This window comes from Octopus sinensis, linkage group LG24, assembly GCF_006345805.1.
Source record: "Octopus sinensis linkage group LG24, ASM634580v1, whole genome shotgun sequence".
NCBI lineage: Eukaryota > Metazoa > Mollusca > Cephalopoda > Octopoda > Octopodidae > Octopus > Octopus sinensis.
Genome location: NC_043020.1, coordinates 5,308,880 through 5,325,753, shown reverse-complemented (window position 1 = coordinate 5,325,753; position 16,874 = coordinate 5,308,880). Strand labels below are relative to the sequence as shown.

Sequence of the window (16,874 nt, the reverse complement as noted above, 5' to 3'; positions counted from 1 at the left end):
TGTGACAGATGCACAGGTACAGTAAACAATAGAAATATACAGAAAATAGACTCCATCAAATGCCAGGGGGAGATACATAGAAGTAAATTGATAGCTTCTGTTATCTGGGTGACCAAATCAGCAGTGGAGGTGGATGTGCTGAGAGCATAGCTGCTAGAATGAGAATAGGTTGGGCAAAGTTCAGAGAGCTTCTACCACTGTTGGTAACAAAGGGCCTCTCCTTCAAAGCAAAAGGCAGATTGTATGATGCCTGTGTGTGCGAAAAAACCATGCTACACAGCAGTGAAGCATGAGCTGTGACTGCAGGGGACATGTGAAGGCTCAAAAGAAATGAATCTAGTATGCTCCACTGGATGTGCAATGTCAGTGTGCATGTATGAGTGAACATTAGCATCTTGAGAAAAAAATTAGGCACAGGTGTGCAAGAGAGACATCTGTGTTGGTGTGGTCATGTGATGCGTATGGACGAGGACCTGTGGAAGCGGTAAACCCAGGAGGACATGGGACAAGGTGGTGAAGCATGATCTTCAAGCTCTGGGCCTCATGGAGGCTGTGACGAGTGACCAAGACCTTTGGCTATATGCTGTGCTTGAGAAGACTTGTCAGGCCAGGCATGTTTTTGCATGGGAGTCTGCAAACAAACAACACCACTTGTATGATGGTGATGCTCGTTTACAGTTGTTATGAGATGTCAAGACAAGGTACACACACACACACACAATGGGCTTCATTTAGTTTCTGTCTTCTAAATTCACTTCCAAGTCTTTGGTCAGCCTGGGGGCTAGAGTACAGGATACATGTCCAAGGTATTGTGCGGTGGGATTGAACCCAAGACCACATGGTTGGCAGGCAAGCTTCTTAACCACTCAGCCACACCTGCACCTTCATTTTATTTGTTACCTTTTGCTTTTTTACTTGTTATTGTCATTAGACTGTGGCCATGCTGGGGCACCGCTTTTAGGAATTTTTAGCCAAGTGAATCAACCCCTAGTACTTTTTATTTTCTTTATAAGGCTGATACTTATTCTGTTGGTCTCTTTTGCCAAACTGCTAAGTTACAGGGATGTAAACACACCAACAACGGTTGTCAAACGATGCTGAGACTCCCTTCGGTCATGACTGACCTTGGGATTGCACCTAGAAAGTTACCCTCCCTGGCACAAGTCCGGGCAAGGCTGTTTATGGATGACCAGTAGTCGCCCATGCATACCGGCCTCCCCTCTCCACGCCACCAGTGTTATCCAAGGGAAAGGCAAAGGGGCCGATACAGCTTGGCACCTGTGACGTCGCAGCTCATTTCTACAGCTGAGTGAACTGGAGCAACGTGAAATAAAGTGTCTTGCTGAAGAACACAACACGCAGCCCGGTACGGGATTCGAACTCACAACCTCACAATCATAAGCTTGATGCTCTAACCACTGAGCCATGCACCTTCACAAGCACACACACATAAATATGCATACACACAGCAGGCTTCTTTCTGTTTCCATCTACCAAATCCACTCACAAAGCTTTGGTTGGCCCAAGGCTATAGTAAAACACAGTTGCCCAAGGTGCCATGCAGAAGGACTGAACCCAGAACCATATGGTTGCAATGCAAATATCTTACCGCACAGCTATGCCTGCCTCTATATTTTTCATTACTTTTAATTTTTTTAGAAATTTGTTTGTAATTCTATTTTTTATTTCATTTTTTTTTTTTTTTTTATCAGGGAACAGAGAAGGAAATTAGAGGAAAAACTCCATAATTTTGACAAAGGTAAACGTGTCGATCGGTTGAGTGGTTACAAGTTTAGCCCTCAACAGGTTGCATCACCTGAAACCAAAGAATCTGTCGGAGATTCCTCCGACCAAACAGACTCACCTGCCAAACAAACATTCCCAAAAGAACAAAAAGCTAATATCCAAGAATTACTGGAACACGGCAGAGCTCTCATTCAGTCGAGTATGGCACACATCAAAGATTCTATAGAATTACACCAAAAGGATTCCACCAGCCTAGAATTCTTGCCTCAGTTAAATTCGACTACATTAGGCAAGCATTTTCCATTGACATTTTCAAATTTACCTGATAATATTTCCAAAGTCAGAGATTACCAAAAACATCTTCTTGAGAAGCATGAAGAAAAATTAAAATCCCCATTATCCAGCTTAGAAGCTAAAATTCCTTCCCAGAATGCAGTAGCGGCAACTTCTGTCTCAGAAATGCAAAATACAGGTGAGGGACCATTGCTTCTGTCCCCACCTTCCCCAAGTTTTCGTCTTCCATTTGATCAGAACGAAGAATTTGTTGGCGTCGATGTTGGTACAGATTACAGCAGAATCAGACCAAATATTTCTCTGTCTTCTGCTACGAGTCAGGAAGCCCAAGGATCTACACCGACTTCGAAGCTGGAGCAACTGTTCCGGTCATTTAAGACTCTGAAAGGTTTAAAACCGAATTCCGCTGCGACAACCGAAAAGACTGAGACCAAATTCCAGGAAGATGACCAGCAATTAGACTGGCTAAATTCTTTACCAAATTCTTTGCTGCCTTCTTCCACTTCTTTTGACAAGATGGAGCCTGAAAATATCTTGCAGAAAAAAGACATTCTTTTGCCGCCTGGAACTGATGGCTTGGGATCTATTGGAAGTCAAAAGCCTAGGCAACAATACCAGCAACGCCAGTCGGGTTTGCTAAGTCTGGTGCCAGAGAAATCCGATGTGCCATTTTATGATGTTGATTTATTAAACATGTTGCCTGAGAAAGACACGGAAAGTTTGCCTTCTGACGACAGTCAAAAACTGTCGCAATACACTGACGACGACGACAGTTCGTCGTTTTTGACAGAACTTTTGTCATCCGGAATAAACGGACACACGGATACTGGGTACAGCTCTGAGCATATTTGGGGCCGTGATTTAATCAAAAATGCTTCCAACAATAATGATAGAATTCAGAGCAATCAGTATAGTCTGCAGAAGCAGCTCAGCAACATCGAGGAACAGACCAAGCTGCTCAATCAACAGTTGTCGGCCAGCAACGAACAGTTTGACATACAAGTCAAAGAGGCCCTGAAACTTAAAGAAGAAATAGGGAGCCTGGCAACCAGAAATTCACCCAGTTTGCAAATTGTTCCTATGGATCAGCGGCGGCCGCCACCTATACAGCGGTCGGCATTTATTAACGGTCATTTTCCTCATGAACTCAGTGCTATTGAAGAGGCAGAGAGCATATTAATGACCTCCTGTCGATCTGATAGTCACCGTCGTTACTCTTCTCTCTCACCAATTACTGTTGACAGAGATCACAAGAAATCAGGCGTCCAACTTGACCGTTCCAACTGTGGCAACACTCCTCAGCACAGCAGACAAGTAAGTTCAATGATTTTGTTGTTTTAATCCCAATTCGATTTGATGGAACAGATTAATGATCATCATCATCATCATCATCATCGTTTAGCGTCCGTTTTCCATGCTAGCATGGGTTGGACGGTTCAACTGGGGTCTGTGAAGCCAGAAGGCTGCATCAGGCCCAGTCAAATCTGGCAGTGTTTCTACGGCTGGATGCCCTTCCTAACGCCAACCACTCCGCGAGTGTAGTGGGTGCTTTTTACGTGCCACCCGCACAGGTGCCAGACAGAGCTGGCAACGGCCACAAACGGATGGTGCTTTTTATGTGCCACCGGCACGAGGCCAGTCGGGGCGGCACTGGCAACGGTCGCGAAACGGATCAAAAGTGATAAGTCATGATCATCACATCTGAACTTTTTTAGGGACATCTTTGGTTAATAGGTGCAGGTTTGGCTTTGCAGTATGAACTTTGCTTCCCAACCACATGGTTCCAGGTTCAATTTGACTTTGTGGTACCTTGGGCAATTGTCTTCTACTGACCAAAGCCTGGGGCTGTAGTGAATTTGATAGACAGAAACTGAAAGAAGGTGGCGAGCTGGCAGAATCGTTACCACGCCGGGCGAAATGCTTAGCAGTATTTCGTCTGCCGTTACGTTCTGAGTTCAAATTCCACCGAGGTCAACTTTGCCTTTCATCCTTTCGGGGTCGTTTAAATAAGTACCAGTTACGCACTGGGGTCAATATAATCGACTTAATCTATTTGTCTGTCCTTATTTGTCCACTCTGTTAGTAGCCCCTTGTGGGTAGTAAAGAAATAAGAAACTGAAAGAAGCCCATCATATATGTGTGTGTCTGCACCTATACATGGCTGTGTGAAGCATCTGGGTGGTGATCTGCCCACCACAGCAGAATTGAGATCCTAATCCCAAGAGGTCACATAAAAAGCATAGGTGTGGCTATTGATGCCACATAAAAAGCACACAGTACACTCTATAAAGTGGTTGGTATTAGGAAGGTCATCCAGCAATTGAAACCAAGCCAAAACAGACGATCAAAACCTGGTGTAGGCCCTAGCCTCGCTAATTCCTGTCAAGTCATCCAACCCATGCCAGCATAGAAAATAGACTTCAACCCTTTAGCACTTAAACCATCCATATCCGGCCAAAATATTCCGCCTGTTTTATGATCAAACTGGCCAGATATGGCCTCTCGCTCTGACACTACAATGTCATTCTAAAAATTAGCAGTTACCAAATCAAAATCTCAAAGCTACAAGATAATGCAGGATTAATTCAAAAGAATGGGAATAAATAAGTGTTACATTTGACAGAGTAATCTATGTTGAAGGGTTAACTGATGATGATGGTTAAGCAGTGAGACCCCACTAACACAATAAGTACAAGATTTGATATTGAATACACAAATCAAAATGCATTTTCTTTCCTTAGCGTTGGGCCTCATAGAAGCAAAGTGGCCAAGTTCCTTCCGATCATTGGGCCTCAGGGAGGCAAAGTGGCCGAGTTCCTTCCAATCGTTGGGCCTCAGGGAGCCAAAGTGGCCAAGTTCTTTTCAAGCATTGGGCCTCAGGGAAGCAAAGTGGTTGAGTTCCTTTCAAGCACTGGACCTCATGGAGGCAAAGTGGCCAAGTTCCTTTCAAGCATTGAGCCTCGGAGAGACAAAGTGGCTGAGAGCCTTTCAAGTGTTGACCCTCACAGAGGTAATGACTGAGGCCTTTGGCATTATGTGATGCTTGAGAAGACCCCTCAAGCCGAGCAAAATTGCAGTTGTGGCAGATACTGGTGTCACGCAAATGGCACATAAAGGCACTCATTACACCCTCGGGGTGGTTGGCATTAGGAAGGGTTATCCAGCCATAGAAAACCATACCGAATTAGGCTGGTGTCTGGTGCAGTCTTCCGACCTACCAGCCCTGGTCAAACCGTTCAACCCATGTCAGCATGGACAACAGACATTAAATAATGATGTTTTTGTTTTTTTTTTCTCTAGGATTTCAGTCCATCTCAGACTTCAGTTTCCATGGATCAAGCGCCATGTCTCTCGTCAACAGGTTTTCCAGGTGAGTTGTAATAATTAAAAGTAATGATGAGGATAATGATAATAATGATGGTTTCAAATTTTGGCACTTGGCCAACAGTTTTTGAGGAGAGGGGGAGGTTGGTTACATCGACCCCTAATATTCAACTGATGCTTTTTATCAATTCCCCTAAGGATGGGGAAACAAAATCAACCTCAGCGGAATTTGATTTCAGATTGTAAATATGGTGTAGGAGTGGCTGTGTGGTAAGTAGCTTGCTAACCAACCACATGGTTCCGGGTTCAGTCCCACTGCGTGGCATCTTGGGCAAGTGTCTTCTGGTCTAGCCCCGGGCCAACCAATGCCTTGTGAGTGGATTTGGTAGACGGAAACTGAAAGAAGCCCGTCGTATATATGCATATATGTATGTGTGTGTATATGTTTGTCCCACCCACACCCCAACATCGCTTGATAACCAACGCTGGTGTGTTTACGTCCCCGTAACTTAGTGGTTCAGCCAAAGACCAAAGGCCGATAGAATAAGTACTAGGCTTACAAAGAATAAGCCCTGGGGTCAATTTGCTCGAAAAAAAGGCGGTGCTCCAGCATGGCCACTGTCAAATGATGACTGAAACAAGTAAGAGTATGGATGAAATGCTGCTAAGCATTTTTTTCCCAGCTTGACCCCTTAATGATGATACTACCACTACTAATAATAATAATAATCCTTTCTACTAAAGGCACAGGGCCTGAAATTAGGGGTTGGGTGGGGACTAGTTAATTACATCGACCCCAGAGTTTCAATGATACTTATTTCGTTAACCCCCAAAAGAATGAAAGGCAAAGTCGACCTTGGTGGAATTTGAACTCAGAAAGCATTTTGCCTATCATCATAATGATTCTGCCAGCTCATAATAATAATAATAATAATAATAATAATAATGGTAATGATTTCAAATTTTGGCACAAGGCCTGAAATTTCAAGGAGGCAGGTAAGTTGATTACATCGACCCCAGTGCTTAACTGGTATTTATTCCATCAAGGCGGTGAGCTGGCAGAAACGTTAGCACGCTAGACGAAATACCTAGCCGTATTTCATCTGCTGTTACTTTCTGAGTTCAAATTCTGTCGAGGTCGATAAATTAAGTACCAGTTAAGCACTGGGGTCGATGTAATCGACTTAATCCATTTGTCTGTCTTTGTTCGTCCTCTCTATGTTTAGCCCCTTGTGGGTAATAAAGAAATAGGTATTTATTCCATCAACCCCAAAAGGATGAAAGGCAAAGCTGACCTTGGTGGAATTTGAACTCAGAATGTAGAGGCAGACAGCATTTCTTCTGGCTTTGTGTCCCCGAGTTCAAATTGCACTGAAGTCAACTTTGCCTCTCTTTCATCTTTTTGGAGTCAATAAAACAAGTACCAGTGGGGCCAATAAGCACTGTGGTTAACTAGACCCCTCGCCCCCAAAATTTCAGGTCTTGTGCTTATAAAGAAAGGATTATTGCTGTTGTTAATGTTTCTTTGTTGTTTCCCAACCATATGGTTCCAGGTTCAGTCCCACTGTGTGGCACATTGAGCAAGTGTCTTCTACTATAGCCCTGGGCTGACCAAAGCCTTGTGAGTGGATTTGGTAGACGGAAACTGAAAGAAGCCTGTCATTATATATATATATACACACACACACACACATACATACATACATATAAGAGGGAATTGCCACTATGTGGAAACCCTTATGCTAGAAGAAGATCCGCTATGGTCTTACCACTAAGAATTGTTCTCTAGAAAATTTAGCAAACACCAGAAACCTAAGTGAGCAAGACAAATGAAAAGTAACAAAAATATAATCAGCGGTGGTGCCCCAGCATGGCCACGGCCTTTGGGCTAAAACATTTTTATGGATTTATATATATATATATATATATCCGTAATAATGAAGGGTGAAATTAATTAATTTGGAATAATTATCAATTACACCAAGTAGTCTTCGGCATGTAAAAGCCTCATTCGAGGAAAATTTAAGTAATACTAAGCAATAAAGGGTTTAGCAACGAATTGCCTTACCACATACCGAATTTAGAAATAGCAGTCAAAGAGTTATAGCTATTTCTTCTACTAAAAAGGGAGATCTCAGTAAAAACAGCAATTGGAAGGCAGACACAAACAGGTTTGTGTCTGCCTTCCAATTGCTGTTTTTACTGAGATCTCCCTTTTTAGTAGAAGAAATAGCTATAACTCTTTGACTGCTATTTCTAAATTCGGTATGTGGTAAGGCATTTCGTTGCTAAACCCTTTATTGCTTAGTATATATATATATATATATATATATATATATATATAGGCACCAGTGTGATAAGAAGCTTATTTCCTAACCACATGGTTCTGGGTTCAGTCCCACTGTGTGTCCCTCTCGCTTTAATGTCTGTGTTTGTTTCTCACAATGATGTTGGTGTGTTTATGTACCTCATAACTTAGCTGTTCAGCAAAAGAGGCCGATAGAATAAGTACTAGGCTTTAGAAAAAAATAAGTGCCAGGGTCAATTCATCCAACTAAAAGTTCTTCAAAGCGGTGCTCCAGCATGGCCACAGCCTAATGCCTGAAACAAGTAAATAAATCAAAGATGAAGCTAGAAATAAACAAAAACACGTGTTTTGTATTAAAAATATTTGAATATTTTATTTGTTTGCTTTCTTTTAGATCCCAATGCTTCTTCAAGAAGTGGCCCTTTGAGCCCTAAATCTTTTAGTTTATGGCAAGATACCAGTGTTTCAGTATCAGGGAAAGCAGAAGAAGAAGATTCAGGTAGAAATGGAAACTACTCAGTAGATAGAATCTGGAGAGAAATTCTTGAACGGTCAAAATTTCACTGGAGTTCTGAAGACGTGTGTGACGTGAATCACGGAGGCAGCAAGGGGTTGAGCCCAACATCAATGAAAACTGCAAACCCTGAAGAAAATTTTGGTCCCCTGCAGTGTGATCCCAAATCATCAGAGACCAGTTCCGATGAAATAAAATTGCCGTCGGTTTTACCACCTGATTCTTCGACGGTGTTACCTTCATCACACCTGACAGCTGCTACTTCTGAAAGTTCGTTATCAGAAATTCTATCTGAAGGCGGTTCCTTGTCCAGAGAACTCATGGACAACCACAGAGACTTGTCGGCATTTTTGTCCCAGTTGCGTCTTTTAGCTCTGAAGAATCGGGCAGTTTCAATGAATTCCTTAAGAACTGCGACAACCAAATCTGATGCCACGCAAAACTTTGCAGAAGATGGCACAGCTTCTGTTACCGATAAACCATTCTATAACTCGGTGCTTTCTGTTGCCAATGCCACAGTTTCTACAACAGACTCTGCAACAATTCCTGAAGCTGATAGGACCCGTGTGGACCAATCAGAAATATCCAAGTTTGCTCTCTTCCATTGCTCTGATAAAAATCTCAGCATTGCTGCAACAAACGGTAACAATACCACTTTTGATTCTGCCATTGTTAATAACATAACTAGGCAAGATTCCGTATCAAACATTGATTCTATTCCTGTTCTTGAAACTTCCACTACAAGTGTTTCTGTTCCAGAAAATTCTTTTGACCTTGCAGAAATTATTGCTCCTCTCCTTTCTAAATTCAAAGACCGCTTGTTTATCAGTGACCCTTTCCGTGCTTCTTCACCCATCTCCAGTTTGACTCACGTAACCAAACTGCCCGACTCTTCTTCCCTTACTGCTAATCAAGACCTGCCTCCCAAAACAGCGTCTCAGTTTGACGACTCCTCTTCCCAGAACACTTTCCCTTCTCTTGAAAAACTCAGAGCTGCTCAAGCTCTCTCTCCTCAGGAACCAGCTTATCGAAACTCCCCGACCCCGCACTACAGTCCACCTCAAACAAACACGTCCACACTGTCCTCTCTGCCCTTTTCTCACACCACATTGCACAGCTGTAGTGACCAAAGCAACATGGCAGGAACCAATCAAATATGTGCCCCAGAACCACCAGAATTATTGTCTCCCACCATTTCCCAATATTCCTACAGTTCATCGTCCAGCCTTGATGAAATAGACACAGATGACCACCAGCTATTAGCAACGGACCAAAATGATGACCACCGGCTATTGGCGACAGACCAAAATTTGTGTCTTTCAGACAAATCATTCAAAGAGATCAACCTACAAAATTCTAAAGATCAGCAACAACAACAACAGTCAACGTCTATCTCGGTTCCAAGTGATTCCATGTTCTATTCTAATCCTTGCAATCGGTCACAGTCTCTCTCCCCCTCCTCACCACCACCACCCTCATCCAATCAAGTCGTCTCCCAGAGGTCGCCCGGTGCATCACACCTGTTGCCGAATGGTGCTGTTAAAGACCAAGGTTTGGAAGAGTCCAGTGTCTCAGACTCGACGAGTCGATCCCAATGTACCGTTGTGATGAGGAAGGTTTCCTCCAAGAAGATGCCTTTTGGTCACTCGGCATCTTCGCCATCATCATCATCATCGACAACAACAGCAACAATAGGGAAATCAGACAAAACTGATGCAATGAAATCTACATCTTTTGCAAACTCGGCACAAATTTGGTCAGAGATTCCTTCATCCAAAACAGCATCCAGTGCTATGATGCCACCCGAAAACACAAAATCTGCCGACTGTCATTCATCCTCATCTGCCTCATCTCTGACTCAGTATTCATATTCTTCCTCTCCTTCCCCCTCCTCTTCTCAAGAAGATCTTTCCACCAATTCTAACTGCATTGCACCAAACCCTTCTAAAGGACCTGCGATGTGTGAAGCCAAAATCTTCTTCAACCCCTTATCAAACGGTGCTGATGTTATCACGCAGGAGGAAAAGACATTGTGGGGAGATGGGCCCGAGGCAGATGATGCTAACGAGGGAGCCTGGTTCTCTCTGATACAGGAGGACATTTCTATAGCAACGCCAAACGGCTCACCCCTTTTCAAACACGAAAGCCTGCCCCTCAGTATTTCTCCAATTCTCAGTTCTATCCACAGTGAAAGTACTGACGACACACCAGACAGATATTCCTCTCCTCCGTTACACTTCCAACAGGTAGTCTTACAGTCAACCTGCAAAAAGGAGAACCCTTACCATCAAACCTTGCCTGACCCTGTAACTCTCAACGTTACCAATTCTTCGTCCTCACTTCAACCGATGTCAACATCATCAACAACGATGACGGCCCTGACACAACAGTCTAATGTGAATAACTCGTCCCTCTCAGGTGAAAATAACTCATCATCAGGACAAGCGGTCACCACTTTGACCAGTTCCAGTACTCTTAGTGGTCTGAGTGATTTATCTCTCCCCAGCAACATCAAACAAGACTATCAAGTCCTGTTAGATCAGGCAAGGACGTTTATGAAGCGCTTCAAAGAAAACGAGAAAATGCAAAATGCATCAAACTCCCAGACTAGTCAAGATGTGTGTAAGGAGCCAACAGCTTTAGAACAACAGGAGCCCAATAGAGCAACAGCTTTTGAACAGCAGAGGCTTTCTACAGCAGGAGCTACTGAATTGCAAAGAGTCAATATGCCAACAGCTTTTGATCAACAGGGCCCCAATATAGCTTCAGCTTTTGAACAACAGGGCCCCAATATAGCAATGGCTTTTGAACAACAGGGTCCCAATGTGGCAAAAGCTTTTGAACAGCAGAGGCTCACTACAACAGGAATGCAAAGAGTCAATGCACCAACAGCTTTTGAACAGGGCCTTAATATAGCAACAGTTTTTGAACAGGGCCCCAATATAGCAACGGCTTTTGAACAACAGAGCCCCAATATAGCAACGGCTTTTGAACAACAGGGCCCCAATATAGCAGGAGCTACCGAATTGCAAGGAGTCAATGTACCAACAGCTCTTGAGCAACAAGGGACCAACGTAACAACTGCTGTTGACCAACAGGGTCCCATTGCACCAACTGCTACTGAACTGCAAGGTGTCGATGAAACTGCCCCTATTGAACAACTAGACCCCAATGATGTTGCAGAAATTATTCAGAGGCATGAAATTTCCTTGAAAAGATTTGATTCCATATTTGATCAGGTAAATATATATTTCTTCTTCAATTGAAATTTTCCATAAGTTTAAAACTTTCTTCATTTGAAAATATTATATATATATATATTAACCCTTTTACCGTATTTCTGTTGAAATATACTGCCTTAATTTCAATTAATTGTGAAAACAATGAAGATTTTAGTCACAATAACTTTATCATCATTAACCCTTTCATTACCGTATTTATTTTGAGATGCTCTGTGTTTCTTTCAATTAATTTTAAATATAACAAAGGATTTAGTAAAATAATTTAGTTATCATTAATCTACGGGTTAAGAGCATAAATCATCGTATTTTTGTTTTGCCATCATTGCAGTTGTTTTTTTTTTTTTCTTTGTTTTAATTTAACTTAATTTTCTGCTTTTCTTCAGATGCAACAATCTCCCGATGGAATTTTAGAAGAACCAGACCTAAGCTTGGTTTCCAGTGAAACACTTTCTAACTTAGAGTATGGAAGCAGCTAAACAGACAAATCACCAATTTTTAAGTCACAGATACTCAATAATTGTAGAAAAATGACAATATTTAATGAATTAATTGGTTGCATTCGGGGTAAGTTGAACAAATAATGTTTCTATGTTTATCTTCCGTTTGTCAAATGTTTATGCTGAATCTTGTTGAAAATAAGGGTGGCTGTATGGTAAGAAGCCTGCTTCACAACCACATGGTTCCGGGTTCAGTCCCACTGTGTGGCATCTTGGGCAAGTGTCTTCTACTATATAGCCCAGGGCTGACCATCTTCTGAGTGGATTTGGTAGATGGAAACTGAAAAAAGCCCATCCCTCTCTCTCTCTTTCGGAGAGGCATAAACACCTACATGAACACCTACACACACGGCAGTAACTTCCGCCTACCGAATTCAATCACAAAAGCTTCGGTCGGCCCGGGGCTATAGTTGAAGACACCTACCCAAAGTGCCTCGCAGTGGGACTGAACCCAAAACCATGTAGCTAGGAAGCAAGCTCCCTAACCACACAGCCATGCCTGCGCCTACCCATGCATCACGTGTGTATGTATATATATATATATATAATAATAATGGACTCTCCTGTTATTAGATGACATATGAGGGTTTGACAATTTCTTGCCAAACAACCACACAGATGATTTGTTTATAGTGATCAAATGTTTGTGTAGACATCAGCTCACTCCCTCCATCAGATCGACATTACTTGTACAGAGGCAACAGGTGCCCCATGTCAGATGTCGAAATGATCACAGACCAACATGAAATGAAGTGCTTTGCTCATGAACACAACGCAATGACCAGTTTGGGAATCGAACTCACGATCTTGCAATCATGAGTGCAACACCCAAACCACTAAGCCATGTGTGTGTGTGTATATATAAGGCTTCGAATGTCCCGTCCGTGTTTTTTGTATCGTCTTCTAAATGTTTTGCGTTCTTGTCCCAGTTTGTATTTTTTTTACATATATATAAATATATATATATATATAGTAGTAACAGAAAGGGAGGAATTTCGATTATCCCCACGTAATGTATATAAGAAATTAAAAAAGGAAAATATGCACTCTTTACATAGTTTTAATAATTTTTAATATATCGACAGGTTTCGCTATCGCTATTCATGATGTTATGTTTTACTTATTTGAATATGTATTTTTTCTTAAGAAATTTTGTCCATGTTGTGTGTGATGATATTCATGAGTGAATAACTTCACAATTATATATATACATACAGACACATATATATATATATATATATATATATATATATATATATATATATATATATACATATACATACATACACACACACACATATACATACATACACACATATACACACATATATATACATACACACACACATATAATTGAGAGAGCGAGAAGGTACATGGCCTTGTGGTTGGGGTGTTGGCCTCACGATCTGGCGATCATTATGTTCTTGAGCAAAGTACTTCATCTTACCCTGCTCTCTGATCACTTCAACACCTGATGTGTGGCACATAGTGCACCTGTTCAGACAATGTCAATTTGATGGAGAGTGATCGAGCTAATATACAACATGTACATTTGTTCACTATAAACAAATTTGTGCAGGTTTTGGGGCAAAAGCTGGACACCCATACATTGTCTTTGAGGGTAGAGTCCATCATGTGTGTTTGTCCCTTGCCACTGCTTGACAACCTGTGTTTGTGTGTTTATATCCCCCATAACTTTGTGGTTCAGCAAAAGAGACCAATAGAAAAAATACCAGACTTAAAAGCACTGGGGTCAATTCAAATTCCTCGAGGTGGTGCTCCACCATGGCCATAGTCTAATGACTGAATCAAGTAAAAAAAAAAAAAATATCCTCTCACTGAATCTGTTTTATTTTCTTCATATTTTATCCAGGTAACAATCTGAATTAACACCTGAGGAAAAACAGCGAGGACCAAAAAACACTCACCTGGTTGCTATGGAAACCAAAATTAACAAAAGCGACCTCACCAAAAGCTTTCATTGTACCATAAAGTTGTAGTTTTGAGTCATTATTTATTTCATTCTGTACAAAATTTCATTTATTTCACATCATCATCATCATCACTGGCAAAATAATTAGTCACAAACTAATTGCTTTGTTTGGATCTTGCCTGAGACCAATTTCCTTTTAACCCTTGGCATGTGTCTGTGTGTAGGAATGGCTGATAAAATAAGGAGCAGGAATGGTAATATAGGTTGCTCTAATTGACCATACTACTTTTCCTTAATATTTGTAGCCTTCTGTACAGGTATCATCATCATCATCATCGCTTAACGTCCGCTTTCCATGCTAGCATGGGTTGGATGGTTCGACTGAGGTCTGAGAAGCCAGGAGGCTGCACCAGGCTCCAGTCTGATCTGGCAGTGTTTCTACAGCTAGATGCCCTTCCTAACGCCAACCACTCCATGAGTGTTTCATTTTTCTTTTTTTGGTTAGAGGGGTGGGCTGACCGGCAATAGGATCTTTTCGTCGTCATCTTAACCCTTTGGCATAAACCGGCCACATTTGGAAAAAATATTCTACCTGCTCTAAGGTCACACCAATGATACCATTCTAAAAGTCAAGAATTACATCATCAAAATCTCGAAGCTATAAGATGATGTATGATTAATTTAAAACTGCGAATGAATGAGAATATTCGACAGAGTAATATGAATCATCATCATCGTTTAACATCCGCTTTCCATGCTGGCATGGGTTGGACGATTTGACTGAGGTCTGGCGAACCAGATGGCTGCACCAGGCTCCAGTCTGATCTGGCAGAGTTTCTACACCTGGATGCCCTTCCTAATGCCAACCACTCCGAGAGTGTTGTATATTAAAGAATTAAACCAGCCAAGTCTGGACCCATGTTTAAACTTGTTAAACCTGTTAAACCAAGCCTCTCACACCTATCCTACAATGCCATTCTAAAAATAGACAATCACATTATTGAAATCTCAAAGCTATGAGATAATGCATAATTAATTCAGAACAGTGTGAATAAATAAGCATTACATTTGACAGAATAATATGAATCTTAAAGGATTAAACCAGGTCTGGCCCCCTACAATGGTCCTTCTAAAAATAAACAATCACACCATTGAAATCTTGAAGCTATGAGAAAATGCACAATTCAAAATAAAGTGATTAAATAAGCGTTACATTTAACAGAGAAATCTGAATGTTAAAAGAGGCAAGTTACTTATTCTATATTTTTTTGGCGGCGAGCTGGCAGAAATGTTAGAGCGCCGGGCGAAATGCTTAGCGGTATTTCATCTGCCGTTACGTTCTGAGTTCAAATTCTGCCAAGGTAGACTTTGCCTTTCATCCTTTCGGGATCGATAAATAAAGTACCAGTTTCGCACTGGGGTCGATGTAATCGACTTAATCCCTTTGTATGTCCTTGTTTAGCCCCTTGTGGGTAGTAAAGAAATATATATTTTTTTGACTCCAAAATGATGAAGGCAAAATTGACCTCAGAGGAACCCGAGTTCAGAACACAAAGAGCAAGAAGAAATGTTTCTAAGCATTTTGTCTGACTCAACAAATGACCCTGGCAGCTCACTGCCTTAAGTTTACCGAGATAAAAACAATAGTACAAGGTTCAGCGTTCCTATATCTTTGCCATCTGTAAGGCCCAAATATTTTTACCTGTTTCATGTTCAAATTGGCCAGACCTGGCTTCTCACACCTACCCTGCAATGTCATTCTAAAAAATAAACAATTATTGCATTTGACAGTAATCTGAATGCTGAAGGTTTAACATCGACATTTTCACGCTGGCATGGGTCAGACGAAATCTAAGAGATTTTTCTATGCTTGGATATTCCTGCTGTTGTCAAATCCCACCTGTTTGCAGGGAAGGTAATATTTCTCCCAAGGCTTTCAAATGCAAGCAGTACAATTTCAAAATATGCTGTCATTAAAAGATTGCAAACGAGCGACAGTGCTGGAATGACATATTCCTTTGCAATTAGCATGCGATGCCAAGACAAGAGAATATGAACATGCACGCACACAGGCGTAATTGTGTTAAGTTCACTTTTCAACCATGTGGTTTCAGGTTCAGTCCCACAGTACAGCACCTCAGGCAAGTGTCTTCTACAATAGTCCCAGGCTCACTAAAGCCTTGGGTGGAAGAAAACCAAAAAGGTGTATTGTGTATGTATGTGTGTGTGTGTGTATATATATATATATATACAACTAATGTAGGATAAAATTTTTCGCAAAGAAATTTTATCAATGGCCAGCATATCAAAAAATACCTTTAAAGGTCAAATTTATAAATAACTTATTTTATAAGGGCAAAAGAAAAATTCTAATGCGAAATATGCCGAAGAAAGACAAATTGTCTATAACCATTATAATTTATGTGTCTTGAAACAAGCCAATAGAAATTTCTAAAAAAACAAAAAAATTTCTATCGGCTTGTTTTGAGACGCATAAATTATAATGGTTATTGACAATTTGTCTATTTTCGGCATATTTGGCATTAGAATTTTTCTTTTGCCCTTATTTTATAAGTTATTTATATATATATATATATATATATAATTGTAGAAGACACTGGCCCAAAGTGCTGTGCAAAGGGATTGAACTTAAGGTCCATGCGGTTACAAAGTGAACTTCTTAAACACGCAGTAAAGTTCTGTGGCCGGAGATGCCAGGGATTGCACCTGAGGCCTTTCACATGCAAAGCAGATGCTCTACCACTGAGCTATATATATATATATATATTATATATATATATAATAATTTGCTTTGTGTATGATACAAGGCAAGGAATTTTGATTGGAGGCGGGGTATAGGAGACGGTAAATTCTGCCATCCTCAGGGTGTGGTTGGTAGACCCCTGGAGGAATGAAAGAGGCAGTCAACCTGTGAGGGATTTGGACTCAATATAAAAGGCCATAAATATCACAAGGCATATTGTCTGAGGCGCTAACAATTCCGCCAACATCATCA

General features: G+C 41.2%; 1 protein-coding gene across 2 annotated transcripts in view; it reads left to right on the top strand.

Moving 5' to 3' along the window:
• Nucleotides 1–13,944, top strand: part of LOC115224056 (serine-rich adhesin for platelets-like) — a 40,509-nt gene extending 26,565 nt beyond the window's left edge. Inside the window, exons 15-20 of one of the 2 annotated variants that reach the window (XM_036512695.1) lie at nucleotides 1,713–3,354; nucleotides 5,341–5,410; nucleotides 8,067–9,451; nucleotides 9,485–11,425; nucleotides 11,812–11,992; nucleotides 13,799–13,944. In XM_036512695.1, coding sequence (XP_036368588.1) covers nucleotides 1,713–3,354; nucleotides 5,341–5,410; nucleotides 8,067–9,451; nucleotides 9,485–11,425; nucleotides 11,812–11,904 — 5,131 coding nt within the window. In that variant the 3' untranslated portion in view covers nucleotides 11,905–11,992; nucleotides 13,799–13,944. Of the gene's footprint in view, nucleotides 1–1,712; nucleotides 3,355–5,340; nucleotides 5,411–8,066; nucleotides 11,426–11,811; nucleotides 11,993–13,798 lie in introns of both variants that reach the window. The other variant, XM_036512693.1, reaches the window with a different exon arrangement.
• Nucleotides 13,945–16,874: the final 2,930 nt, after the last annotated feature.